We start from the raw sequence: 26434 nt of genomic DNA on the forward strand, positions 1-26434 counted from the left end.
GGACCATAGGGAGGGGAAGGGGGAAAGAGAGTTGGGGAGAGCGAGGGACACAAATCATGAGAGACTATTGACTACTGAAAACAAACTGAGGACTGAAGGGGGAGGGGGAGAGAGGGAAGGGTATGATGGTCATGGAGGGGGGCACTTGTGGGGAGAGGCACTGGGTGTTATATGGAAACAAATTTGACAATAAACTATTATAAATTTAAAAAAATTTAAAAATAAAAGCAAGATTTCTTCATATTACAGATTCATTGACATTCTTAACTACACATTCTTTATCTTTATTTATTGGATGATATAGGTTCTTCAATTCTGGACATTTGGCACGTAATACCAAAGAAAATTTTAATAAATCAATAAATTCTTAAAGTATTCTTTCTTCTCTTTTGCAGTTGGTTGGTTTTGTGTATGCCTGTTATGTGATCAGTATTTTCATGGAAGAAGAGGACACCTGTAAGTACTATGATAGCTGCCTGTGGGTTTATTCTGGATGAGATATAGCTTCCAAAGCTAATCATTACAGGGCTGGGACAGCTTTTGTCTTTGGAATTTAAAATGGTACAATGCAGCATGGCAAAAGTATAATCTAGTGCTTGCAAACTGAACTACACACAGGCATCGGTACTGAATCCCTCAAGCCAAGCTGTGTGTGAGGATGCCCAGAGACTGGAAGCCTACAGATGGCTGTCAGATCATGTCTTAGCAACTTTACTTCAGAGATCTAAAGACAATGTTGAATAGAATACCAGGGATCATTTTATCCATTGTCAATTGTAAGTATGCTAGCTACAGAATTTTGAAATCTGACTGATAGCAATAACATCAATACAATATATTCTAGCAAGAAGTATATGAATATAATTTTATAAAATGCTCCACAAAAGCTAAAAATGACAACTTTCAAGGTGAGATATGGAAAAAAACACCCCAAGTTGAAAGAATAAATGCTGAAAAATAATTAATGGGATGCTCAAAAGCTAAGGAGTCATGTTTCAGCCGAAAACCGCCAAAGAAATAAAAGATACATATGACCTGAAGTTAGGTGGGTGAGTATTTAGCCATATATGCCAACAACTGGCCTTTATCAAGTGCTTGCCAACGTAAGGCAATTCCTGGCACAGCTGTCATGAGCTCATGCAATACCAAAGAAAATTTTAGTTTATTTTTTAAAATAAATCATTATTAGATAAACAAATCACACCCACCCATCTCAAAGATTCAGCTGCATCATCACAGGTAACCATCACAGTCTGGGTTATAAAGTTGACCCTTTAAAAAAAATGAGGGTGAGAGTCCAGCTAACCATGATAACTTCTTTCTAGAACACAACTCCGAAGGGGTCCTGCCAAATAGATTCGGTTACAGTAGATGACCTGGTATCTGGTTGACAACGATGATTTATTTAACCAACTGGAAAAAAATATTAGACCCTGAGATTAAACTCTCAGGTGGTGAAAATGTGTGAACATACTGTATCATATCTTTTATGCTGGCTTAGAGAATTTTTTTAAACACTAGATAAACCAGAAAGTTTCCCACGTTTCAAAAGTGCTATTGTAATGACACCCCTTCTCCCTATGAGGCTAACTTCAGAAAGTGTATTTTCAGGAGTTCCATTGGCAGCCCCACAGTCTGACAAGGTTAATGCACAGAAAACCAGCAGCGGGCTTCCAACTCACAGCTTCACCTCCAAAGACAGACTTCACCTCCAAAAACAACCGGCCGAGCCTGAACAGTTTTAACTGCAATGGAGACCTAAGGGAAATTGTTACAATAAATGCTCCAAAAATTTTCCAAAAAAAAAATGATACACTGACTGATAAATCCCAGCTGAATCCTGTAGAAAGTATGTTTAAGTAGGTATCAAAGCCTGTTTCTTGTCCTCCTCACCAAACTGGTTGGAGGCTCTCGAATGATGCTAACGCTACCTTATTGTGTGAGAAAAGGTAGATTAATCAATAGTCTTTCATCTATTAGAATAAATACATAAAGGACTTTTCCTTGACACTTGTGATTTGAAGCAAAACTTGGAAATACAAAATGACACGTAAAAGAAAAGGTTCGTCTAAATTGGGTAAACGATTTTGACCTTCTATCAGCCTCTTTTAAAGCAATAATGTCGGTGGATATGGATTGTATTGCAGCTGGCAGATACTGTAGTCTCACTGACGTTGGTGTCTTTTATTAGCTTAAGTTTCTCTATAGAAATCTCTGACTCAGCTGTTTTAATGCCCATCAAACGGGCATTCAAGCAGCTGCTAGAAGCCTGTTCTATTAATGGTTTAATTCTAGTGTTTGATATTAGTTCCATACATGAAGTTTTCGAGAGACATCCAGATATAGTAGTTACATGCAGTATGTAGTGTTACCATCAAGTCAAACAAACCTTAGAGCCAGAAAAAGTCTTGGGCACTTAAAACAAAATAAATATGCCCTAGGCTGACTTGACATGATGATCTACTGGAGGAAGATGACAGGAAAAAGCAATCACAAACCTTTTAGGCTGATAGTTCTCAAGTGAGTGTAATTTTACATTTTTTATTGAAAGAAGGAGAAATCAAAAGTGCAATTGTAATTAAATTGTCCCAGAGTCTTCAGAAAGCAGATGCGAGCAAAAAGAAATGTCTGGAAACCAATTGCAATGATCTCATAGACTAGTACAATTTGTGCCAACACTTAGCATTTAGGTGCAGTAATGAACTGCCCTTTGGATATGACATTACCAACCCACAGTCAGAAAGATGTGTCTTTTGATTTGTTTTTCCAAAATCTAAATGTAGAGTAAAAACACAATACTGGTAGCTTTCCAATCTGTCTAAGTATACTTCTGGAAAGCTCATTCTGAGAGGTGACTGCACATATATAATGCAATGTCGCAGTATTTTGGCAGACAATGTATCATTTATCATTTCAGTTCCTATTCTAACTAATGAAAATTTCTGCATTATTCAGAGTGCAAAGTTAAGCTTTGTTCTTGGACTGAAAGCTGTCAGCTAGCCTTAAAAATTAATAACAGCTAACCGCTTCTCTCCTCTGCACTGCCTAAGTGGTTCTATGAGACTAACATTTCAGCTGATGGACATTCCTGAAGGGTAATAAATGCTTGTGGAAACATTTATTTCCAGCCACCCATCTTCTTAGTTACCTCTCAGTCTCTTCTGCTAACTGTATCTCTTATAAGGACTCTGACTGTGGGTCAAAGACAATGAAATAAAAATCTCTTAAAAGGAAGAATGTTGTTTAATGGGGTCAGAACTGCCCATCATTCATTCCAGTGAAAAAGCCCATTTATATCTCTTGTTTCATTTTTATTTCTTTTTTGTATTATCTGTCAATCTCTATGAACCCTTTTGTGAGACCGGGATATTTGGAATCTGTAATCATAAAAACCTGTCGACATCTTGTTTGTGAGTCATCTACTGCTGAAAATGAACTTGTAGGCTTGTTACTGTCCTGTCACACTTGTGAAAAGGAATGTTTGTAATTCCAGGAAGTGTGGAGGCAAGGCAAGAGATGCTGAAAAATAGTATTAACTTGTATAAATATCACCAGACTTCTTCAGAGGATCTGTTCGTAGCATGACTGCCTCTGCTATTAGGTTGTGAATTGCAGCTGGACATCTGTGTAGTCTCACAAAGGCCGGTCTGGGTTGTAGATATTGAATAGTGGAAGAAAGTATATTGAAAACACTAAGAGTTAGTTTTTGAAAAACCATGAATCCCCCCAGATGTGGCTTTAATAATTTACATTGAAAATCTCAAAATAACCCTTTATGCAACCATTCGACCCTTGCTACTATACTTTTGGGGAAGGAAGCACGACTCTTGGAAAATATTCCATTCCTCTACTGTCCTTGAGGCTTCCTGCAGGGTAGTGTTCATATATTTGCCTGTCTGCCCATAAATTCCTGTTAAGAAGAGAGTGATATTAGCATAGCACTGATGTGAAGTGGAAATAAATAACCCTATCTATCTTTAAAATAGTCTATTATCAGCAAAATTTGTTTCTTTGGTAAGAGCGGAATTGTAGTTTGGGACAAGCAAGCAATGGGGAACCACAAGAGACAAAGGGAAAGTCAGCTGTTACTACGTTAAAAGAGGAGATTAGGGAGGATTATTTTAAACAAAAGCTCATTGGAAAAGAACAAAGAAAAAGCATTTCTCATTGGCTATAAGTGGTGGTTAGTACGTTGTTGCTGGGGCAGGGAGGACCTTCCTTCTTTTTCTTAAAAGTGGAAGATGAAATTCCTATGTGAACCTGTCCTCCCTACATCCAGATGGCCAACAGACACATGAAATGATGCTCAGCGTCACTCATCATCAGGGAAATACAAATCAAAACCACACTGAGATACCACCTCACACCAGTCAGAGTGGCTAAAATGAACAAATCAAGAGACTATAGATGCTGGCGAGGGTGTGGAGAGACGGGCACCCTCCTACACTGTTGGTGGAAATGTAAACTGGTGCAGTCACTTAAGAAAAGTGTGGAGGTTCCTCAAAAAAGGAACAGTAGAACTCTCCTAAGACCCAGCAATACCACTGCTAGGGATTTACCCAAGGGATACAAAAGTACTGATGTATAGGGGTACATATACCCCAATGTTCATAGCGTCACTTTCAACAATAGCCAAATCATGGAAAGAGCCTAAATGTCCATCACCTGATGAATGGATCAAGAAGATGTGGTTTATATATACAATGGAGTACTACATGGCGATGAGAAAGAATGAAATCTGGCCATTCATAGCAACATGGATGGACCTTGAGGGTGTCATGCTAAGCAAAATAAGTCAGGCAGAGAAGAACAGATACCATATGTTTTCACTCATAAGTGGAACAGGAGAAACTTAACAGAGGACCATGGGGGAGGAGAAGAGGGGAAAATAGTTGGGGAGAGGGAGGGAGGTGAACCATGAGAGACTCTTGAATCCTGAGAACAAACTGAGGGCTGATGTGGAGTGGGAGAGGGGAAGGGGGGTGATGGGCATGGAGGAGGGCACTTGTGAGGATGAGTACTGGGTGTTATATGGAAACCAACTTGACAATAAACTATAAAAGAAAAAAAATGTCCTCCCTATCAAGATCATTCTTATCTTCCTTCTTCCCACTGGTTAGACACCCCAGTATGTGCATGAGAGCTTCCCCTTCAGAACTTCCCAGCTCCATTTTTTTATTTATTTATTTTTTATTAATAGTTTATTACCAAGTTGGTTTCCATATAACACCCAGTGCTCTTCCCCACAAGTGCCCCTCTCCCAGCTCCATTTTAAAAGAGGTTTCCTTTATTTATTTTCACAACCCCTGTCTCCTTCTATGAATTTACTAAAGAAGCTAATGGGTGTACAGTTGAGTAGTTTGAATGTTAATCTCTCAGTTTCCCTTCCCGGCTTTGTAATGTTTGCAGAAGCCTTAGAGAAAGAGAGTGACCCAAAGTTCAGGCACCCGAGGAAGAAGAGAAAACATCAGAGGCCTGGATGATCCTCAGAATACAAAACTGTCCATTGTCTTGTGAGTCTTGCAATATATACACATCTGAGGTGGAGGGGCAGGAGAATTTGGTAAGTCCAAGATGGAGACTCAGGAATGATCCCGTAGTCATGACCAGCATTTCAAAGGAGTCAGAGCATTTGTCCAATAAGCCATCGAGAATCTGGTGAGTTGTATCTAACTAACCTCACCACAGTTTAGATCTGAGTCTGAAGCAGCTCCCCTAATTTGATGAGCAGACTTTGTTAAATAGCTACCAAATAACTAACTGATCTTCCTACAAGAATAGAAGATCTGTGAGGTCAGGATTTTTATTTTATTCTCTGATTTAATCCTAGAGCCTAAAGAATGCTTTGCACATAGCATCCAATAAAGAAATGATAGATGAATTTACATTGTTAAATTCTCTTGGCCTACCAACTCATTTTTTAAATTTTTAAATGGTTTTTCTTTACATTTGAGAGACAGCATGAGCAGCAGTGGATCAGAGAAAGAGGGAGATACAGAATTTGAAACAGGCTCCAGGCGCTGAGCTAGCTGTCAGCACAGAGCCCGATGCGGGGCTCGAATCCACAAACCGCGAGATCATGACCTGAGCCGAAGCTGGATGCTTAACCAACTGAGCCACCCTGGCGCCCCCCCAACTCATTTTTTAAGATCGATTTTAAAACCCAAGATTCTCAATTTTGATGAAGTGATGCTGCCTTATGTTTAGAATTTAGAATTAGTGAGATTCCTGATGCATTTACAAATATTTATGTTTGGCAAATGATGGTTCTGCCTCTCTTTAACAAAATTGGATGTATTTTTAGTAATTTTGAAGGTCAAGATCCAAGGAGATGGATTAAACCTCCACTATACCCCCTCAATGTAAGAGCTTGAGTTAGTCATTCCTGGACAAGATACCACAGAGGGAACAGGGATTTGGAAGGTAGATGGACTCACAGAGTGAATTCAACTACAAAATCTGGCCAAGGGAATAGACTCACGATCAGAAAGTTGGGCCCACTACGGTGGTGACCTCAACTAGCACTACACATGGGAAGGTCAGGTACATGGAATAAGGTCCTAAGTACAATGCTGTGGTTCAGAGACAGAATTCCAGTCCTTGGGTAGGTTATCAAGACTGTCTCCCTCTGTAATGACTCAGTGATGGTAATCCTTTCACAATGTGCGTGTGTGTGTGTGTGTGTGTGTGTGTGTGTGTGTGTGTATAATCACCATGTTGAAACTTTAAATGTATCACAATTAGTCAGCTATACCTCAATAAAGTTGGAAATAAAAGCAGTATCTTTCAAGAAGAAAATCATAAACACCCAAATATCCAAACCAGTGAATCAAGTAAAAACTCTCCACAGGGGCAAGATAGAGAAACCTTTTTACTACAATCAGCTCCAAAGTCAGTACTAAACACATCATGAAGTAGAGCCTAGACTGTTGCCTATTACACTAGACCAAGACTTTTGTAATTCAGCCTAACTGGGGACTAGCTACAGCCACATTTTCTAGTCTCCTCATCGCTAGCCACCTCTGTTGCCCTAAATCCACCAGATTCTTTCAAAGAGGCCTCCTCCTTCTATTGACTTACTAACCTACACACATTGGCAAATCTCAGCATGACTATCTCTTCCCAAATTTGGCCATTTCCCTTTCCCACTCCCCAGGCTAGATGGGGACACCTGTGGTACATTGTTAGATGCTTCCATTGCACAGTATAATTCTCCTTTGGAAACATTTAACATAACCAGAATTTTTCAGTCATGATATCCCCAAGACATAGCCCATTTCCCAGCATAATAGACACTCTACATAATAGATAATGAGTGAATGTTGAATGAATAACTGTATGAACAAATGGACTCAGAGGATGGTTGGGATTTCCATTGGCAGAGATAGGGGAGAACGGGCATGAATGACCACTACTCACACAAGCTAAAAAGTTGGGCATACTCCTTCACATTTTCCTGACTTCCCACATGCAATCAGTCACCAAATGAGACATGGTCACCACCCTTCAAGTAACTAACAGCCCTCACATGTTTTATTCACATTCTTCCCGAAGACACTTTCTTTCCCATGCTTCAGTGGACCCTAAGCACATCTCTGAGTCTGCATTCAACTTATTTCTTAATTAGCTGTATTCCCCACTTGTCAATGGGGATCATGGCTTACGTACCCTAGGATCCCAAGATCTGGTTTAGTATCTGGAAAACCACAGGAAACCAGTGTATATGTGTCATACGAATATTTGTTGTACACACCCCCATGTCTTTACATTATCTTTCATATGTTTTTCCTCACATGTTATGAGAATTTAAATTTCCTATTCCCTGCACAATAGATAAAATCTGATTAATTCACAATAAAGTATAGATGGTTCATGCACTTATATTCCCTGAAAATTTCCATTGGCTATGTCTCAGAAAGTTGACACCAGCAAGCAAAGAACTCATATTGCCCTAGAGGGAGTTCTAATGTTCCATGTTTCCACTTGAAACTGGATGTTAGAAATTAAATGAAGGCAGTCCTAACTCTGCCAATATCTAGCTCTGTTCACACCAACAACTCAAATCACCTCTTAGGGGATCCCATAGGCACTCTGAGGTCTAACACTACAGCTCTATGGAAGATGCCCCTGACTCTGGGGTATCTCAAGGTGCAATCAAGTGCATCCTATTTTTTACATTCATTTACAAATGGTGAGTATCAGCAGCTGTTGAAAACATCCTGATCGCTCTGCCTCAGATTAATCGTGGATGGAGTTTGAAGCATCAGCCACACCCCTTAAAGCAAGCCCACTGCACATATGCCTGTCTTGCTTGGGAAGGCACAATCCCATCTCCCTACATGCCTGTGTCGGACGCGTGGGGGCCTCCAGCTTCTCGCTGTTGCCCAGCAGCCTGCTGTGTGCGGGATGCCCTTAAGCTGAGAAGGAAGAATCCAGGATCTGCCATCTGGATGGTACGGAATGGAAGATTAGGGGTTTAGGAACCAGATGTGATTATAAGGGAGCAGAGTAAGAAATTTAAAAAAAAAAATCCACACCTTCATGGAGTCCTAAATGCCCAGTGAGATAAAATGGGTTGTAAAGATTGTATGTAGATCCTGTGCAATGGTTTTATTCTGGATTATTAGTGGAAAAACTTAGGAGCCTAGGGGGAAGAACAACTGACAGTACTCTGACATTTTGTTTTTAAATGTTTATTTATTAAGAGAGAGAATGAGAGAACGAGAGAGAGAGAGAGCACACATGTGCTAGTGGGACAGGGACAGAGGGAGAGATAAAGAACTCCAAGCAGGCTCTATGTTCAGCACAGGGCCTGATGCGGGGCTCAATCTCTGACCAAGAGATCTTGACCTGAGCCGAAGTCAGATGCTTAAGAGGACTGAGCCACTCAGGGGCTCCAGTATCCATTGTACATTGATCCCTCCTCTCTCTATATCTGTTCTACGCTGCCCTCACATTACAGAGAAGAACGGCCACATCCCCTGGTCCTAGTGCAATTCCAAACTGTCGCCTGTGAGCAGGGCTCTGGCGCTTCCCGGGTCCGCATCTTCTCTTGTTCCCTTAAAACTGCAGTGTTAGAGCTCCCCCCCCCTCCATCACTGTGGGGATAAGGAAATGAAGCCCAGAGAGGTGATGTGATTCCCAGCACCCTTGGCTGCCTCTGCCCCACACCCTCAGCACTAAGCCTCTGTCACAAAGAAAATGAAAGCCAGTAGGCAGGAGCCCCTACAAGTTCCTGGAGTCTCTCTCCCATCCAGACTGTCTTCTTCCAGGACAGATTATCTTCTTCCTGACAGAAAAAGAAGGCTTCATTCCCTCCCACATATTAGGCACTTTGCTGCGTTAATTATTTTCTTTCTCTCTCTCTCTTTCTCACCCTCCCCTCCCACCCCCATTAATAACTCCCTTTTTTTTTCCCTTCTCCCTGTCCAGTTTCCCCTCCCACTGGATCTTTTTCCTCAGCTTATGAATAAAATCACATCATTAAAATAAAAAACAAAGCAACAATTACCCCGACTCCCCACCTGGTATACACAGCTAGCTTCCTCATGCCTCATACTTCTTCCCTCCACATTCAGACTTTCCTACAAAGTAGTCCAGACTTACAGTTCACGTTCTCACCTCCTAGTCACTGTCAGACCGCTGCTGTCAGGCCTTCTGTCCTACATTATTACTGAAAATGCTCACTCAGAGGCCAGCAATGACCTCGTAATTGTCAAATTCACTTAGATCTCCTCACGCTTCATTATAATTAATGGCTTTGGTCACTGTTGACTGCTCCCTCCTTGAAAATTTTCTCTTCTGGCTTTCCTATCTCTTGAGTTTTGCCAGGCAAGTCCATCTCTTGAGCAGCACTCGTTTTGCCAATTAAAAATTATTTTGAATATCCTATGCAAATTACGCCGATTGCCGACACAGATACAGGTAACAAATTTTGAGTACTTGCCCTAGCTAGTTTTGACGTGATGACTTCTCATTAAGTCCTTAAAATGTTAATTTGCCATCCCTAGTAAACAGCTTATACTCTCACTGTTAGCACGGAAACATTTTAAATAAGATCAGACAATAAAACAGAAGCATTTTGAAGAAAGACCAAACAATAAAACAGATGTTTATTCCTTTTAGATAACAAAATGGCACATAATATTCTCAGGAGCTATATTCTTGGATGAAATATTTAATGGAAATCTGATTTTATAATTCCTTTAAAGAAATGTCATACAAGTAACCAACAATAAAAGGTATAAGAGGAGCACTCATCTTCATGTGCTTTTACTAAGTACTTTGTTGACTAAGAAAAAAGTAATTTACTGTTCCTTCCGGGAGCAATGTTTGGAACTGGAATCTAAGTGAGGTATTTGAGAGTGTTTGTATAACTTGGATGCCAGCATGAAAATAAAGTAGGGGAGAAGTAAAAGAATTTGTTTCTCCTTCTGAGTTGTATGAGATGCAAAGTAAATTAATTCTAAATTATACCTAGCCAGTCTTTTAATTTGTCCACACTTTTTCTCATAGAAAGGAAACAGGATCTCCTTGTCTCTCTCTCTCTCTCTCTCTCTCTCTCTCTCTCTCTCTCTCTCTCTCTCTGATTGCAAAAACACACAGTCTAGCTTAGAGAGAATGGCGTATCCAGAGAACAGCTTTCTTTGCCACATGTAGTTCAATCAACTGCAAAGCCTGTAACATTCCCCAACCCTTACTCATTGCATAGCACCTTCACAAATTTTGTCATAGCTATGGACAAGCTGTTGCGAGAAACTGGCCAGCTACTCACTGTCCCCATTTGTTGGTTCTTCTCCTGGTATATAGCTGGACTGCTTTTCCCAGCCTGTCTGCAGTTAGGTGTCCCATGAAATTTTTTTTTTTCAATACAGAAACTTTAAAAGGTAAATATATCATGTAATGTTATAATGGGGGTGATACAAAGGCATGGTTGCCAGATGCACTCATTCAGTATTCTTCCCCTTCTTCAGCCTCTGCTTCCACGGAATCCACACCCACCTCTTCATAATCTTTCTCCAGAGCTGCCAGGTTCTCCCAGGCCTCGGAGAACTCCCCTTCCTCCATGCCTTCCCCCACGTACCAGTGCACAAAGGCTCGCTTTGCATACATGAGGTCAAACTTATGGTCCAGGCGGGCCCAGGCCTCGGCAATCGTGGTAGTGTTGCTCAGCATGCACACGGCCCGCTGCACCTTGGCCAGGTCCCCTTCAGGGACGACAGTGGGGGGCTGGTAGTTGATGCCCACCTTAAATCCAGTCGGGCACCAATCCACAAACTGGATGGTGCACTTGGTCTTGATGGTGGCGACGGCTGCATTGACATCTTTCGGGACCACGTCCCCCCTGTACAACATGCAGCAGGCCATGTACTTGCCATGCCGAGGGTCACGCTTGACCATCTGGTTGGCTGGCTCGAAACAGGCATTGGTGATCTCGGCCACAGACAGCTGCTCGTGGTAGGCCTTCTCGGCCGAGATGACTGGGGCGTAGGTGGCCAGGGGGAAGTGGATGCGATGGTAGGGGACCAGGTTGATCTGGAATTCCGTCAAGTCCACGTGGACAGAAGAGGTATGCCCACTTCTAGGCCTGGCCCCTAAACAGCTTCTACATGTGGATCTCCACGCTTTTCCCCTTTCTACCTATTAGATGAAGACAAGCACAGAAGCTTTGGAAGTCATATTTGTGAAACGGTGGAGCTACAGTGTTGAAGGCACGTAGGTCACCAAGTCATTGGTTTGCGGAGTGTTGGTCAAGCAAATTGAGGACAGGGTGATCAGTGCCTTTGAGGCATGAGGCACTGTGGTCAGGGAAGGTTCCCAGAGGTGGAGACCCTGAAGTACAAACAGACAGGAATTCTGCCACCAAAGGGAATGTAGACTAACTTGGGTATTCTACAATGTGCCCATGCCTCCTATGTGCCTGGGAAGGTCTCTGGAGGAGCTGAAGAAGAACTTAAGGATAAGGAAAAGATAAAGGATACGGATAAGAAGGAACCTGCGAGGGAGTGGCCAGGAGGAGAGCATTCCTGGCAGAAGGAATGGCAAGTGCATAGGTCGAAGAGGCCTCCGACTGAAACAAAGGCCTAGACTTCAAGACGAGCTTTGTTTTGGATGCTCTAGAAGGTCAGAAGGCAATAGGACTTCCCCGGCCTGGTAATTCTCAAAAGACAAGTGAATTAAAAGGCAGATTGTACCAAGGACTTAGTTGTAAGCCCTGTGTCAAGTGGGAAAGCTTTATGGAAATGATGAAAAGCATTCCATTTTTTTACATGATGGGAGAAAAATGACACACACCTTGGACTTAAGTTTTGTTTTCTTTTCTTTGTTCCATATTTGCCTCATTTTCTATTTATTCACCTCCATGTTTATTTGGAAAAGTAAATTAAACCTGGGTATTTTTTTGGTTATTTAAGGAAAACAAAGGTGTCATACTGTGTTGTCTTTCTGAGATAACAAAGATGCAAAAAAATAGGTGAAAGCCAAAGTTTCTTCAGGATTTTGTCACTGTACGTTTTCTGACATCCATGAGGGAAAATTTTCAGCAAATTGTATTTATATCAATTCAGGGTTTAAAATCACTGTGCTGTTTACAAAGGTAACAACGTTTTTGAAAACTGGTTTTTCTTAAACTCTGAAGGCTACATAGAACTTTCACTATTTTATTTATAAATCTACTAAACCTTAATAATGACTTTTGGGGGAATTACTTTTATTTATTTTTAGAGTGGTAAAGTATACATAATATAAAATTAACCATTTGTACGCAGTTAAGTGTACAATTAAGTAGTATTAAGTACATTCACAATGTGTACAACCATCACCAATACCAATTTCCAGAACTTTTTCATCTTATCAAGAGGAGCTCTGTCCCCATAAATAATAAGTCTTCATCTCCGTCTCCTTCCAGCCTCTGATAACCTCTATTCTGCCTCCATGTATTTACCTATTTACTTTCTGTCTCTGTGTATTTACCTAGTCTAGGTACCTCATATACATGAAATCTTACAGTATTTGTCTTTTTGTGTCTGACTTATTTCATTTACCATAATGTTTTCAAGGTCTATCCATATCATAACATGTATCAGAATTTAATTTTTGTGTAAGGCTAAATAATATTCCACTGGACTTTAATTACTATTTGATCTACTTAAGTTTGGTAGTCTAAATTCCTTTAAATGATTTGTTCCATTTGTAATTTAAACTAAAGCGCCTTACATACTTAACCTGCATTCATGAATCCATTGTAATTATCATTCTTTTTTGTAATTGTCATTCTTTTGAAGTCCTTCAAATCGACTTCCAAACAAAACACTCACTAGCTTTTAAACTATTCCAGCAAATCTAATAAAATAAAATAAGCCTATGCATATATTGACTCTCAAATTTTCTTAAATATCACACAAATTTAATAAGGTTTTCCCATGTTTTTCAACCAAAACTCACAAGTGTAAAATTAATTACCCACTTCAAAATTTGGATGGGTTTTACAGGGTGATTCTGCCAGACTTAACATGATCTGCCTGATTATGTTAAGAATCAAAGATTTTACATACCAATAAACACCAACTATCCCAATGATTACAATATTCTAATCTAAACTTAATAAAAGGGTTTTAAAACCTTGCAATAGCTTCTTTTGCTCTCTCTAGTCAACTCCTAGTATTGGAAATGCATTTCTCCAATAAATAAGTATCTCAAACAATTTGAATTTTGCTACATGCTGAGAGACTTTCAGTTGCCAAGCAGGACCTAAATTCCAATAATGGATTTAGTGGGCGTTTTCTTCAATAGTTGGTAGAACAAGAGGAGACCTCATTCCATAACCTTTAAATGTGATTAGCTTAGCATCCCACAACACTAGGACTCATGACATTAGATTTCAGTAGACAGAAGACTACTCCTATTAAGGCTATCTTTTTGATTGACTTTAGATTCACAAATTCTTTAAACATTTTAATGTCTTTCCACGTGACTCAATAGACACTCCATGTACTTCTCCATGTACCTCTTCCAACCATACCACCTGGTAGAATTCTGTGTTCATTTTATATTCTAGGTAGGTTGCCAATCCTTGTAGACACTGAAATGTGTTTTATTGGATTCTGCAACTCTCTCATATTTCTTCTTGTTCCCAGGTCGCTGACCTGTCAAGATACAAAAGTATTTATAGTCCAGACTACTATTGTTTAATTTTAAAGCTTAAATAAATAAGGTGAAATAGCTAATTCTTTACTGATTGATTAATTCAAGAAACAGTTATTGAAAGACTTCCGTGTGTTAGGCCACAAAGATACATAGATGAATAAGACTTGGTTCCTTTCTAAGAGATTTTATGTTCCAATAAATGAGCCATGCATGTAAATAATTACAGAAGAGTTAACTGCAGATAACTATCTGGATAAAGTGAACTGCATGCACAGAAAAAAAAAAAAACAGAGACTCATTGTGTCTCAGGACACCAAGCATGGCTCAGAGAATGTGAACATAGTCTTATATGAAGAATATTACAGCACCAGGAAGGGCACAAAGAAAATGCATTTTAAATATTGGATAAAACATGCCAAAAAGCTTGGAACAACCATAGAATATTCAAGAAGGCCTGGGAAAAGAATGAATTACTCAAGAAGTGATAAGTGATTGGGGATGTTCAGTTCACCAAGTGAATGGTAGGGTCAGCTTTGAGGGACCCTGGATTCTGTTTTATTTTGTATTTTGTATTTTGGCACTCATAAGGAAAACCTTGTAAGGCACTCTGTAGCAAACAAATTACTATTCTTTCAGCAAGAAATGACTGGCCCAGAAGGCAAGATACTCCAAACTGTACACACGCACACGCGCACACACACACACACATGCATGCACACGCACATGCATATGCACACTCACCAGGGAATGAGGAAAGAGTTAACTTGTGACATCTGTACCTACTCAGATCATACCAGTTGAGATGCTCTGATGGTTGATGTGGGTCAATAAATGGATTTAATCTTGGGATGAATATGATCAGATTCAATTTTATTTGAACAGTAATTCAAAGAAAGAGAAAAGGATTTATAAGAGAGATCTCAGAATAAATGGCATTTTTAAAATAGAGACTGTCTTGGAACAAGGAGAACCAAAAGTAATAATAGAAGCCATTAAAAAATAATAACATTAAAGAAAAAATGTCCAAAATTGTAGACATAGACAATAAAAAAGAATTCTAGACGACATCAAAGTCAACAGGTATTGTGATTTGATTGGCTAGATTTATTTTTTTAATTTTTTAGCATTTATTCATTTTTGAGAGACAGAATCTGAAGCAGGCTCCAGGCTCTGAGTTGTCAGCACAGAGCCCGATGGTGGGGCCCGAACTCACAAACTGCAAGATTATGACCTGAGCCAGTGTTGGACGCTTAACTGACAGAGCCACCCAGGCGCCCCTTGATTGGGGATTTAAAGGAAAATGGTAAATATAGACTTGGGAAGAAACTGGGTAACTAATAAAAATATTAATTACCTGGGAAAAAGTTATAACTGCTGAGACAAATTCTTAGAACTATTTTTAGTCCTTCCAATTTTTAGCATTAGTTTTCCTCTCAGTCATTCCATTCTGCTTTACTGACCCCAAAGAGATTTTAGAAATTCATTATTCCATTATTAAAATATTATCTACTCCTAGAAAATTTTCAAGGGGAAACAACCATCAGCACTGATTATGGGAACATCTGATTCCAGAGATCCGGACCCAGGAGAACAGCAGAAGCTGGAAAGGCAGCCAAATAAAAATAAAAAGAACTGTGTTTTCAGGATTCTTTTTCATCTTGTTTTCCCTAGAGCAAAACATTCCTCTGAATGAGCCCAGCAGTATAGTGCCATGGAGGCCTTAGGCCACCAGTGATTCTGAACAGAGAGTATTTGAAAATCACAAAAACTTTGAAAGGGCCTTCAGGAGAGCCAGACTGTGGTTGAGAACAGTGTAGCCATTCTGTCCAATTACTGAGCTCCTGATGAAGATTAACTGAAGGGGTAATAATAATCTCTGATAGCGAAACAGAGCGCCCTCTGAGTGGCTTTGAAAGAGCTGAGTAACTTAAAAAGAGTAGAAAATGTCCCGTTAAAGATGGAGTCTAAAGTAAGAAAGGAAAAAAAATTATCTACTTCCTTTCAAAATATGGGAAAAACAAAACTATAAAAAGTGTGTGTGTGTGTGTGTGTGTGTGTGTGTGTGTGTGTGTTGAGGGGGAAGGACAGTAAAAGTGGATATGTTACAGGCATCTTTACAAAGATGATACAACTCTTGCAACTCAGAGAGAGGAGAGAGCTGCAGTAGTAGATGGTTATTATCAAAGCACCCTGTGGGGACACTGCCACCAAGTTCCCTTACAGAAGATGCAAAGATAAAATACTACAGATGGGCCCTGGGATCCTTGCAGAATAACTAGAATAAGCCTATTGCTGCATCTAAAGGAATAAGACTGAAACCATTAGGAAAAAGTCACTTTGTGCATTTTGCAATTTGTAGATCTATTATCTACAAAGAATCCCACGGAGTGATTTGAAATACCAAGAAAAAAAGAGAGAGATCTCCCCTCAGGGTGTGTGCTGCTGTGGGGGAAATGGAGTAGAGAATAAAAGCAATGCCAGTCAAAAGCCAAACAAATGGGGATGCGGATGGTCACGTGTGCACTGGGTGGGTCCTGTGCACCAGATCACACTCCCGGACCACTTACCACCAGCGCTGGAGACAGGGAGAGCTATGCCCCCACAGCAGTCAACTCCACAAATTCTACTTCCACTGAGCATTATTTCCTTTCTTGGACCATGTCTTTATGTGAGGAAGCTTAACTTTTCCAGCATTAAAAAAAAAAATGCTCATAGAAGGTGAAACCTCAGACTTGAAAGCATGGCAGACAAAGGAATTTTCCCTCCCCCAAAGTAGCTACTCTTTCCAAATAAGAGAAAATCAAGCTACACCCAAAATCCAATGCAAGTTTCTCGGCATTCTTCTGGAGAGTAGGGGAAAGAGAATGTTAGAATTCTCACAAATCATTGTTATCTTAAGCTACACAAGCTTTGGGAATATCAGAAATCAATAGTTGATGGGAATGTATCAGGAGAATAAGATAAATATGCAAATAATATCCATATTTGCCACATGATTTCTCATGCCAGCCCTCCCTAGCCATTATCTCGTCCAGGGCAACTGCACTGAGGTGGTCATTTGTTCTTATTTTATAGATGAAGTTACTGAAATTTCCCCAACTCACTGCTAACCTGTAAGAAGTAGAACTTATGTTTGAGCTAGGTATTTCAAGTGCCAAGTTCCTATGCTTTCCAACATGCAATTGTGCTTTTCCTTCCAACAAGGATAACGAATAAATTCTTCATAATTAGGTGAAGAAAGAGACATTGCTCACTAACTAGATTAAAACCAGAACATTCATATTTAAATATTGAGTGAGAATATAAATTACTTGCACGCTGTGGAGGAAAATAATGGGTTAGCCTATTAAAATTTAAGTGGATACAAGGAGTCATATAAAATGTAACACACCCAATGATCTTGCTCCAAATCAATTGTCTTCTTTTATTTAGCACAGGACACTCAATATGCAAAACTTATCATTAGAATAACAGAATTCTAGATGCAATTCAAATACTACAAAATTACAGAAACACACTTATTCTTCTACCCAAAACGATGTGACAAAAATGTGACTTTCCTTATTGTCACAAAACCAGACTTAGCATTTCTTCCTTATGGTAGGCACCGCCAAGAAAACTCAGCCATTTCTGTGATTTCTCAGGAACATCAGATATGAGCTCCAGGAGGGCTGTCCTCCCAGCACTGACTCTGAGGTCAAGGCTGCTGTGAGGGGCAGGGCCAGACATCCACTGAACTGGGCGGTGATCCCAGTGCGTCAATCAGGTCTTGTCTGGGCTGTCAGCCACAGTGGAGCCCGGGACTCTGGATCAACTTCCTGAGCCCAGTAACTTCTCCTTCCCTAGGTCTTCCGTATCTCACACAAAAGTCTCTGGTAGCTAAGTCTAACTCAGAACCATAGAGAAAGGGGAATTCAGGAAATTCCAGCTTAGATAAATTGACATGTTACAATGTAATACCATAATCATCCATTTTAAAAGTACCTAAATAAGCTTTAATTAACAGTTGGAATTTTAAATTGTTCCAGTGCCTTTTGGAACGTGTACCTCCATTCCACTTGACCCATAGAATTCTGTCCTAATGTAATATGTTTATTCCTAATTTTTTTCTTATTCTATCATACATCTCTATGATGAAAACTTATTTATAGATTAAAATTTTATTTTAATGGATGCTATCTTCTGAGGAATCAAAGTTCTTAATTTGTATAGTCCAGTTATCAATCTTAAACCCCAAATTAGGACATTTCATGGTTTATCCTTAAGATTGTCTTCATTCATCTTGAATCTCTGCCTTTTCATATACAGTTTAGAATCAGCATCTTCATTAAACTGCTGAAAGTTTTATTGAGTTCTCTTTGAAACCATAGATTAACACATTGGTATCTTTGAGTTTTACAATCCATGAATGTTTTCTAATCTTCCATTTGTTTAGGACACCTTTAATTTTTCTTTCCATATGTATTGTTGTACAGTGTAAAGGACTTGCAGATTGTTTTAGACTTATTCCTATAAATAAAAACTTAATTTTTTCCTGTAACCAGATTTTAAGTGTCAAAGTCTGTCTTTGGATGAGGTTTTACTAACAGTTATTGGCTACCAACATGACTGAGCAAACACAAATGTATTCATCAAAATACTCATCAATATGCATGATACATTTACATTTGCTCAGTAATGTTGATACCCAACTATAACCCTATCCGAAGAAAAACTTAAACATAAAATGAAACATTTAATGGAAAAGTACCTCTTAATGAAATGATGGAGTGGTTTTTTTTCAATTAATTCATGTATTCACGGGTGAATATTAGTTACTGCTAGGAGGAGACAGAATACCTCAGGCACTTTCAGTATTTGGTGCTAGTGCTGTAATTTTAGAAACCTTGTTTACAGAAAAAAGTATGAGAATGGAAGGAATTAAATTACAGCAATGTCACTCACTTCTTTTAATTCCTTCCTTCCCCAAGTGTTTTTGAAGACATACCTCACACCAGGCCCTGTTTTAGGTACTGAGGCTAAAACAGTGAACAAAATCAGACAAGATATCAGACAAAATTCTTATCCCATAAACCTTAAATTGTAATGAGCAAGTCAGACAACAAATAAGATTTTTTTAATTAAAACAGAATATAGCATGGCAAATAGTAATAAGTACCACCGAGAAAATAAAGCAGGGAGGAAGGAAGGGGGAGAGGAGTGAAATTATAGGTCAAATGCCTGAGATATATGTTAAAAAGTACGCAGTGATCTCGTACCAAAAATTATTGTTAAAGTACTATGATTTATTACAAAACTTTTTGAAAGCAAAAGCTTAGAACCATTGTTATTAGTCACTATTACCCCATCATCATGTGAAATTAAAACTGCCATTTTGTTTAATGACCTGGAGTATGAAACCCTCCAGACAGTGTACCAAGATTGATTCCCGATGGCGGAAATAAATACGTTTCATTGAAAGTGGAAAGAAGACAATTATGGAGGAGGTTGAGGGAACCAAGGAAACCAGAATGGCCACAGGTGCTTTCTCAGGACGTGTAAATTTTGGAATGAAGTTTCTTGGAAGGACCACCTGAAACTACACACCGTTTGTGAGTCCCTACATCTGCCCAAGGCATGCGTTCTCCAGCTGAAGACTCCTGGTCTCTTATTGCTTCCCCTCCCCCTCCCTAGGACATCGAGGAGTTGGAAGTCCTGCGCGGACAGGGGGTTGCTTCCAGACCCCCCAGTTTCTCCCCTGCTATTTCCAGGCGGGAAGAGGTAAAAACGGTCTGCTCTGGACAGCGCCGCCTCTAGGACGGAGGACTCCGCTCTCCTGGCCTGGAGCTGACTTACCCTTGAGTTTCTCAGTGGTCCCGTGCGCTTCTCGTTTTGAGTAAAGTGTGCTTTCTGAAAGGTTTCAAGAAATTTTAAACTTCCTGCACCATGAAGAGAACAATGAATAGCTATCAAGCTTGCACTGGGGTGTCATCTGTCTGCTGGAAGAGCTCTTAAGGTTCATATTTTGGGCAGGAGGCGGCACAGCCCCAGCCACCCCCTCGGGGCACCCACAGTGTTTTGGGCGCCACCCCGTTCCCGGGGCCCAGCACAACGTGCTCTCTGCAGGCTCGGGTTTTTCCGACAGGAGGTGACAGCAAATCAGCGATGCTGCCCAGCAGCTCATTCCCTAGGAGCACAGGCAGACTTTAGTTGCCAGCGGCCTTCGAAATAACTGGCCTTTCCCTAAAAGTCCTCATTATCTGCGGGGCGCTGGAAAATCTTATCCGCGTGAACTCCGCGGATGTCCAGCGTCCACCCAGGCTTTCCTCTTATGAATTCGCCTCACAGAACAAGTAAACCACAGGGCGGTCCTCTCAGACACTGGAGTTCTGTAAGGCCTTAAATGCTTCTTTAAGATATGATTGCTGGCAACTTGTAAAATCAATGCTTATCAGAAGAGTCTGATACCTAAGGAGCAGGAACAATGATAGCCCAGGAAGCCAGCGCAGAAGAATTAATCGCGCCTCATCTTCCTGAGTCTTCATCTCCCTGAGCAATGTAACAGGGGCTCGTGTTTCTCAATTCAGGGACAAAGCAGCACGCCCCTTAGCTGGCCCAGAAACCAAACACCTACATTCTGGTAATTACTTGGTAAAATTACTAGTTAAAATTATTAGAAAAATTACTAATTAAAACAACTAGTAATAAATAGTTAAAAATTTTTAAATGTTATTTATTTTGAGAGAGAGACAGAGAGCTTGAGTGTAGGAGGGACAGAGAGGGAGACACAGAACCCAAAGCAGGCTCCAGGCTCTAAATTGTCAGCACAAAGCCTGATGCAGGGCTCAAACCCACGAACCATGAGATCATGACCTGAGCCAAATTTGGATGCTTAACCAACTGAGCCACCCGGGCGCCCCACTTGGTGCATAAGTTAAGCCTGGGACATAACCGATAGCCTGAGCCTCACTGGAAATGGCGTTGTCTTAGGCGTATATTTATACAAATGTGCTACTTTAGGTGTATCAAGCGAGTCAGGTCCGACTAGTGAGGAATTGAGTCAGAAGCCCTGAGTTAATTATCAGAAACTTCATTTATGACAACAATTTCCCTGTAGTCAAATAGAAAACTTGCAATTGGTTGTATACCTGTTCCAAGTGGAAAATAATTCTGTAGCCGTACAGTGAGATGTCGCTTGAAATCTAGAGGAGTTTTGTAATTCCTTCAGGTCAACGAGAATCCTCCTCAGGGATATGGGATGGCTAAAGTAACCACAAAGATATTCGGTTACAAGTAACATGATTTCTTCCAAGAACTTGCGCGGCAGTGCTGATGGAAGTTGGCACAGGAAACACGTTTGAAAGGGCTGCAAACAACGGGTTTCCTGGCTGCAGGCTCTCCCTGTGGGACCTTTGATAGTAACACCTCAGCTTCCGAGAATGCGTGAAGAAAGCTGGCTTTTCTGGTCACCTGCTGCCAACACTTAATTGTGTTGAGTCCTTGTTCTACATTTCAAGACTTTAATTACTTTAATTATACAGAGTAGAGAGAATTCAACTTAATTGTCCTTCAGGTCACCCAACAAGTGGTTCCCCCAACACTCCCCACCTTGTTTCCCCGTTCTTCCTTCTGTCTTTCCAGACCCTTCCATGGCCACTCTTCTGCCGAAGATCCCCACATGGTGTTCTCACCAGAATAACCACAGATTTCATGGATGTTTTCTTTCGAATCCTCTTTTCCCATACCTCTGAAAGTCTGTCTTCACCTTTTTTGTTCCTTCTCGTGTTTTGTTGAAATTCATCTTATTTTTCCTGGAGAAAGTCCTTTATTAACCATCTTCTTACATCTCTCTCATTAAAGTGAATTTTAGAATGCATAGTTGCTTTGCTCTCTGAATCATATATTATGACTCCCTTATTAAGAACTTAAAAGTCAAAGGTCTTTCCTACTGAATTGCCTTCAAATCTTTTGTTAGGTCATCTTTTTTAAAAATGTCACTTTTTTTTAAAAAGCATTTGACATCATTAGGGGAAAAAAAAATAAGCTTTAAGAATCCATAGTCTTGGGGCACCTGGGTTGCTCATTTGGTTAAGCATCCGGCTTCAGCTCAGGTCACCATCTCACTGCTTGTGAGTTCGAGCCCCGCATCAGGCTCTGTGTGGACAGCTCAGAGCCTGGAGCCTGCTTCAGATTCTTTGTCTCCCTCTTTCTATGTCCCTCCTCCCCTCAAAAATAAATAAACATTAAAATAATTTTTTATAAAGAATCTATGAACTCACCTTCAATTTATGCTCCAATTTACTCCTTTACTTGACCTATCTTCCCACTCTGGCAAAAGGCAAGTGCTGGTATATCCATAAAAAACTAATATTTTATAAAGGAACATCATCATCTCAAGGACTTGTAGGCTACTGTTGCCAAAAAGCTATGTTGTTGCATTTTATCCATAAAGGATTCTTGATGTTTTCAGTTTCTTACTTACCTACTTTTCAACGATTCTTCCTTAATAGTTACATGTTTTGGTACTCTTATCTAGTTCTGGAAGCTCAGTAATTTGAATTTTGCCAATATGTAATATTTAAGTTTAGAGATTAGAAAACTGTACCTCACACTAGAATTCGGATATGCAGAGAAAGGGTCCACTGGGATGACCACGTGTCCTAGTTTGGTTGAAACAGCCTCCATTTACACAGGTTGTCCTGTCATCCTGTCTGGCTTAGGCTCTGTCCTAGATTTTTTGCTTTTCAAATGAAATATTATCATTAGCAACTGTATTAGGATAACCTAGGATAGGTGAACTGACAGTACCTCAAGGGTCTACCAGAGTGTCCTCAAGATGTGTGAGATGCAAGAGCAATGAGTAGAATTCTATTAATATATATTTAAGTGTGTAAGAAAACCACCACCACTACCCCTGTCTTTTCCCCAAACCTTTAAAGATACATTGTAACTAGGACCTTTCTTTCAAGGACAGCCTGCAGATCAATCTGCGGTTACAAAGGTAGGTGTTGGGCAAGAGTAACAGAGACAGCTAATTCCTTTCAGTGCCCGTGGAGGTGAAGTGCTGGAGGGAGGCACCGGCCCATAGCTGCTAGAGAGGGTCATAGAAGGCACCCAGAGGTTGAGGTGATGGGCTCTCTCCAGTAGTGGAAGAATTTCCCAAGGAGCCAAAATACCAACATATTATCAGTTTCTCAGATGTTTTCAGCAGAAAACCAATTGGTTTGTTTTCAAATATGGTTTGATTTTTTAAATTCAATTCATAGAATTAAAGTAAGGCTTTTAAATATTCATTCTGTCTAAGCTAAAATATATGATGTTACTTTAAATGGTATGGTAATTCAGTTAAGTAAATATTAAGGATAAATTATTTGTTTTATGATCATCATACAGATGTTGGTGGAGTACAATATTTCAGATTTTTAAAAGCAGAATATTCTTATTAAATTAAGAAATTTGCGAAGCGATTCAGGTGCACAGGTGATTTGTAATTGCCTCCCAATGAAATTACAGTGATTTACCAACGAAAATAGAAACTCTAGTTTTCAAAATGTACATGAATATATGGATGTATATATAATCCATAATACATGTGATATATAAGGCATATATTATATGTATACATACACATATTAGGGTAAATAAGCTAGAATGTTTTTTCACCATTTGGGTATTATGAATCATGCTGTTATAAATATTTGTGTACACACTTTTGTGTGAACATTTATTTTCATATTTCTTGGGTCTGTGCCTAGGAGTAGAGTTACTCGGTCATAGGGCATCTCTGTTTAAACATTTTAGGAACTGACTAACTGTTTACAAAGTGACTGCACCATTTTACATCCTGACCAGCAGTGTATGAGGGTTCTGATTTCTCTACATCCTCACCAACATTTGTTATTATCTGATGTTTTTATTCCAGGCATCTTAGTGGATATAATGTAGTATCTCATTGTGATTTTGATTTGCATTTACCTGAAAACATTTTGTTAATAAGATTGATGTTGAAAACAAACAAAAAAAATCTTCAGAATGATGGCATACATTTTCTGCCTTTGCTTCTCTTCATCCATCAGAGTTAGGAACATTTCATCCTTTAAAGAACTACTCTGTAAATCAATCTAATTTTCCTATAGTAGTTGTGAGCATTTTTATAAATGAGTTTTCTACATTTTAGTAGTACTGCATTCAAGATCAGTTGAAATTTTTAAATTGAATCATTCAACAAATGAAGCACCCCCAAAATCATCCTTTGAAGCTTTAGTAAATGGCAATAATTGAAAGCTTATAAAAAGGAGAATATTGAAATTTATGCTCATCAAGGGAAGAGAACTGGGCAAATTAAATAATGAGAGCTCAAATGTTATGCAAGATTTAATTTTTCAATATTATAATTTCCTCTTGAAATATCTAGACTTGAAAAAGACTCCTTTGACAGAGCCTCTGTTTTTAATTGAGGAAATTTATATTCTGCACCAGAATGAAAAGAAGCTGATTTGTGAGAAGGCCTAAAAATTGTGCAGCATTTACATGTGATTTTAAAAAATCATAGATACAATTTATATTTTATTGTCTTATAAAATATTTGGCAAAGATACACTAAATGGAGGTAAAATAACAGTATCTGGGAAAGTATTGAGGCTTAATAACATTACGTATATCCACTCTTTGGCAAACTTGCTTGGAGATTAGCGGCACCTTATATAGAGAATATTTCCATAGTTAAAAATACTATGATTTATAGAGTTAAGATATCAACAATTTCCACCTTACTGAATTTATACCAAAAACAATGATTTTGTGAATGTTACATTTTAATATTCAAATTTTAATATTCCAATGATCAATATAAAGTCTTCTTTTTATTTTGCTTTAAAGCAAACATATATTTGCTCTTTATTTTTATAAAAGTTTATTTTTAAGATAATTTTTCCATTGAGTCCTTTTATTCACAAATGTATCTATTTATAATCTTATTTTTAACACGCTTCAACTTTGAAAAGTGCCTGACAAATTATATCTTTATTCAACTTTTAATCAGTCTGGTTTTTCTTCTAATTTCTGACCCATTGATCAATAAGATGAAAGAGTGGATGTTTGATTCAATATCTAATTTGATAAAAATGTAATCCAATCTGACCACTTAAATAGTCCCAAGGCACTGCCTACCCTTTCTGGGGAAATCTTTTCAGTGTCTCAGACGACTCGTCTTTCACAGTTTCTTTGGTGTCCAGTCAACTTATATGACCTGGTGGGGAAAGGATGGGCTTCAGTCTCCTCTAGTCTCCATGGGGATTACCTTGGAGTAATGGTCATTACAATGGCCCTTGCCACCTGTGTGCCCCCCGGACCCCAACGGTCATGGGTACACATGATCTGGTGAAGCTCTGATTGTCTCAGCCACATCCCAGCTTCTTCAGTAGAGGTAAAAGGATACAGCAAGTCAGAGATTGAGACAAGAGTGGCTAGAGCTAGAGTAGCTCAAGACTTCAATAGGGCTTCTAGGCTAAGTCATCCATCTGGAAATCACAGGTCACTGAAATGTCTGTTTGAGCTGAGGATATGATATATTATTCTTATACTGTGAACCCACACACAGTGCACTTGCTAAGAGTTCAGTGTTCCTATATGCCTTGTACCTGTTAATGTCAGAGTGCTGTAATATAACCAAAGCTGGATGTAAGGTAATTCAGACTTTTTTAATTTTTTTAATGTTTATTTATTTTTGGGGAGTGAGAGACAGAGTGTGAGCAGGAAGGGAGAGGGGAAGCAGAGAGAGGGAGTCACAGAATCCGAAGGAGGTTCCAGGCTCTGAGCTGTCCGCACAGAGCCCAATGCAGGGCTCAAGCTCACGAACCTTGAGCTCATGACATGAGACAAACTCAGACACTTAACCAACTGAGCCATGCAGGTGCCCCAAAAGTAATTAATATTTTTAATCTACTACCAAGAAAAGGAGGAGAAGAAGATTAGGCATGGACTTTAGGATTAGAAAAGAAAGATGGAATCTGTCATCAAAACAGAAAGGAACTGGAATGAATGTCACCAAAAACGGTGATTCTATACAGACTTGTGAGGCAAGGACCATATTTCCACAGAAGAGATGAAACCTTTGCAAGAAGCAGATGCTATTTGTCAAAGATGGCTTGAGGACAAAAGGCATGGGCATAGATTATGTGACTTCTCAAAGGTCTTTCTAATGACGCAATCAATATTCTTAAGAAAAAAAATTGGATTCTGGCAACAAGACAAGAGGTATATCTTTTGATATATAGGGGGAAAGGGCATCTCTGTATGCCTAAGGACAAAC

The 26434-nt window shown here is 39.5% G+C and overlaps 2 protein-coding genes across 2 annotated transcripts in view; one reads left to right on the forward strand and one right to left on the reverse strand.

The window, feature by feature from the left end:
* Positions 1 to 26434, forward strand: part of NKAIN3 (sodium/potassium transporting ATPase interacting 3) — a 283429-nt gene that overhangs the window by 249298 nt on the left and 7697 nt on the right. The window contains exon 5 of the mRNA XM_029923289.1: positions 396 to 456. Coding sequence (XP_029779149.1) covers positions 396 to 456 — 61 coding nt within the window. The remainder of the gene's footprint in view (positions 1 to 395; positions 457 to 26434) is intronic.
* On the reverse strand, positions 10861 to 21867 carry LOC115279423 (tubulin alpha chain-like). The gene is made up of 3 exons (XM_029923994.1): positions 21733 to 21867; positions 19981 to 20034; positions 10861 to 11640 (listed from the first exon to the last, which is right to left on the reverse strand). The coding sequence occupies exons 1-3, from the start codon at positions 21865 to 21867 to the stop codon at positions 10951 to 10953; spliced, it is 879 nt and encodes a 292-aa protein (XP_029779854.1). The 3' UTR covers positions 10861 to 10950.

Source organism: Suricata suricatta, chromosome 15 (assembly GCF_006229205.1).
Source record: "Suricata suricatta isolate VVHF042 chromosome 15, meerkat_22Aug2017_6uvM2_HiC, whole genome shotgun sequence".
Classification (NCBI taxonomy): domain Eukaryota; kingdom Metazoa; phylum Chordata; class Mammalia; order Carnivora; family Herpestidae; genus Suricata; species Suricata suricatta.

Coding starts and splice junctions, on each gene's coding strand:
- LOC115279423 (XM_029923994.1), bottom strand. CDS start 21,867: ATGGGAAAAGAGGATTCGAAAGAAAACATCCATGAAATCTGTGGTTAT. Junction 20,035..21,732: donor AGGAAGAACGGGGAAACAAG/GTGGGGAGTGTT, acceptor GAAACCTTTCAG/AAAGCACACTTTACTCAAAA. Junction 11,641..19,980: donor GACCACTGAGAAACTCAAGG/GTAAGTCAGCTC, acceptor TTCATCTAATAG/GTAGAAAGGGGAAAAGCGTG.